The sequence below is a fragment of the Trichinella spiralis genome (genome assembly GCF_000181795.1).
Source record: "Trichinella spiralis strain ISS 195 chromosome Unknown Scfld1358, whole genome shotgun sequence".
NCBI lineage: Eukaryota > Metazoa > Nematoda > Enoplea > Trichinellida > Trichinellidae > Trichinella > Trichinella spiralis.
Genome location: NW_003528297.1, coordinates 1 through 2,806, shown reverse-complemented (window position 1 = coordinate 2,806; position 2,806 = coordinate 1). Strand labels below are relative to the sequence as shown.

Sequence of the window (2,806 nt, the reverse complement as noted above, 5' to 3'; positions counted from 1 at the left end):
AAAAACGTCCGGTGCAAGCAGAATGCAATAAACAATTTTTTTTTAAATTGACCATTTTTGCGAGCTTGCGGAAAATGTTTATCATAATAATATAGAGAAAAAAAAATACACGTAAAAAAAAGCTGACACGTAAACGTCTTTTTAAAGTAGAGGAATATAGGCAGGAAGGCATGGGCGTGAAAACGATGCAAATATAAGAAAAGCTTGCTTGGATAGCCGGACAAAAGTGGCCAATGATAAAAAAAAGTGATTGGCACATTGTACACCGGACGCCTATGAAAAGAGTGAATAAAACAACAGTTCCGATGGATTACGTCAAACGAACAATAAAACGAAGCAAACCATGATAGTAAAACAAATGCAAACAGAATTAAATTAATAAAAATCACGACAGCAAAAACAATACAACAAACAACAAATGAAAAATAAAACAATCACACACACACGCACACACAGCAATGCACATACAAACACACACACACACACACACAGGGACACGAGAATTATAATTACTTTTTTCTATGCAGAATTCGACTCAGGTCGGCGTACACTCGTCGCGTATAGTTGCTGTTGGAAATTCTGAAACTGAATTTGATATGCATTTTCACGCATACCACTAGCAGCAGAACCGGGAGAAGGAACAAACTGAGAAGACATCATCCTAGGTCCAGCTGGATGCATCATTCTCGTCGTTGAATTCATGTTAATCGGCTGCGGTCCAACTGCCGGTTGAGATGTTTGCTGAGCTGTGGCACTGTAACCTTGAGGAGGATATCCTGCCGCGATGACATTGCCTGGCTGACATACGTATGGTGGCTGTTGTTGATTCGAATTTACAGAATACTAAATGAAAATGAAATTAATTAAAAAAAAGTTTTCAAAAACAATACAGTTGAAATTTTCCATCAGTTCAATAATTAATTACCTGTATAGCAGAGCTGTCGACTAATGGCACCGATGGAAAATTATGCGGTTGTGATGGTGGTGGAGGTGGAGTTGGCTGTTGCTGCTGCTGTTGAATGGGATCGGGAAAGTACTGCAACTTCTGACTGGGCACTTTCGAATCAAGATTTGTAAGCGGTTCAGCAAAATCTGAAAAAAAACTGGCGGTGTTCGACTCGACCGGAAAACAGCCGCTTTGAACAGGCATCATTCCGGCAGGTCTCACTGCCGGTTTCCCATACGGTGACTGCGCCGGACCAGGTCTTTGCTGCTGATGGAAATATCTGGGTCCCGATGAAAAAGCTAAAATTAATTTCCAATGAAAAATAATGCTGATGGAATAAAAAATTCTTTTTTCATACAATTGTTAGGTTGAACCGGGCGACCTTGGATGCTGATTATACCAGGCGAATAAGGCGATACATTCTGTATGTTCACTTGTTGAATGGACATTGTAGCGTTGACAAAAGTGTTATTAACCATTGGGATGGATGATGGCTGACATTGATTTGCTGATGCCGACTGCATTTCAAAATCAAATCCAGATGCCACATAAGTAGGCCTTGGTCCACCACCACCGTTCATCACATCCACTGGTGGTGGATGCAACACTGGGCTAACATTGGGCATTTTGTTACCACCGACGGGTTGACGATAAGCATTCATTTCGAAATTACCGCCAACTGGCTGCTGTGGACATTGAACAAAATTGTTGCGTACATACATTCCATCGCAGAAACTGAAACAATATTTTTGTTACAACAAAATTTTATACGAAAGCTCAAAAAAAGAACTAAAAACCTTTCATCCGGTAGAGTTGGTGGCATCATGCCATAAACCGATGGATCACACATTTCTGGAGGCAATACATTCGGTCCGCCTTGGAACGGTCGTATGTTCGGTGCTTGCATTCGATTTCCAACAACCATCATGACTCCAGCGTCACCGCAAAATCCATTACCACCGACAAATCTTGGACCCATTCCTTTGCCTTGCACGGGAGAAAACGGCGGCATTGCTTGCATGTTCACGTCATATCCAGGTGGATACGGTTGTCCTTGTCCAGGAGGTACTTGAAAATTAGCCACAGAACTGCATTCGGAGAAATTCTCTTGCGGGGCCGATTGAGAATTATGCCTAGGAGGATGCTGCAGGCGTGGAGTGGGAGTACGTTGGGAATTCCTAGGCGGTGCTACAGGAGGAACCATCATTGCCGGTTTCCCTTGAACCATCATTCTCGTGCCAGGTCTAAAAACAAACGCATAAAGTAATTTTCTAAAAATTACATAAATAAAAAAAAAGTTTCAATTTACGCAGCAACTGTGGGTGGAGTAGCATTCCGGCAAATTGTCGATGTCGTGCTGATTCCTTGCTGCATTTGTTTCTTCGCCTCATGCTCCGCGACCAGTTGCTGCCATTGTAATTGGGCATCCACTTGAATTTGATCATTCCTAACAGCAGGCATATTCTGTGGAATGCCAGAAACAGCTACTCCAGCTCCATTATCAACTGCTACAAAGTATGCGTTACCGTTTCCATTAATGTGAAAGTAACAAACAATTTTCCATACCCAATTTTCCGTCGTTTACTGGGAAAGATGGTAAAAGACCAGGGGGAAGCGGTCCCTGACCAGCTGCGTTCATTGCCATGATTGTCTGCTGCTGCTGTTGCGAAGACATACCGAAAAAATTTTTCAAATCCTCAATTCTTTGAAAAGCTTCTTGACGATGCTGACGCTGAACGGGTGTTAGCTGTTACTCTGTAAACTTTGATCGCTCTCGAGGGATGCCCATCTTACTGAGCATTCTAGAACACTGAGATCTACAGCGTCTATAACTGCAATTTCATCCACTTAATTGACCAT

General features: G+C 42.3%; 1 protein-coding gene across 1 annotated transcript; it reads right to left on the bottom strand.

Moving 5' to 3' along the window:
• Nucleotides 1-519: 519 nt before the first annotated feature.
• On the bottom strand, nt 520-2,177 carry Tsp_12640 (conserved hypothetical protein). Its single transcript, XM_003369878.1, has 4 exons — nt 1,744-2,177; nt 1,347-1,681; nt 926-1,092; nt 520-843 (listed from the first exon to the last, which is right to left on the bottom strand). Exons 1-4 carry the CDS (start codon nt 2,175-2,177, stop codon nt 520-522), a joined length of 1,260 nt encoding a protein of 419 aa, XP_003369926.1.
• Between the last annotated feature and the right edge of the window lie 629 nt (nt 2,178-2,806).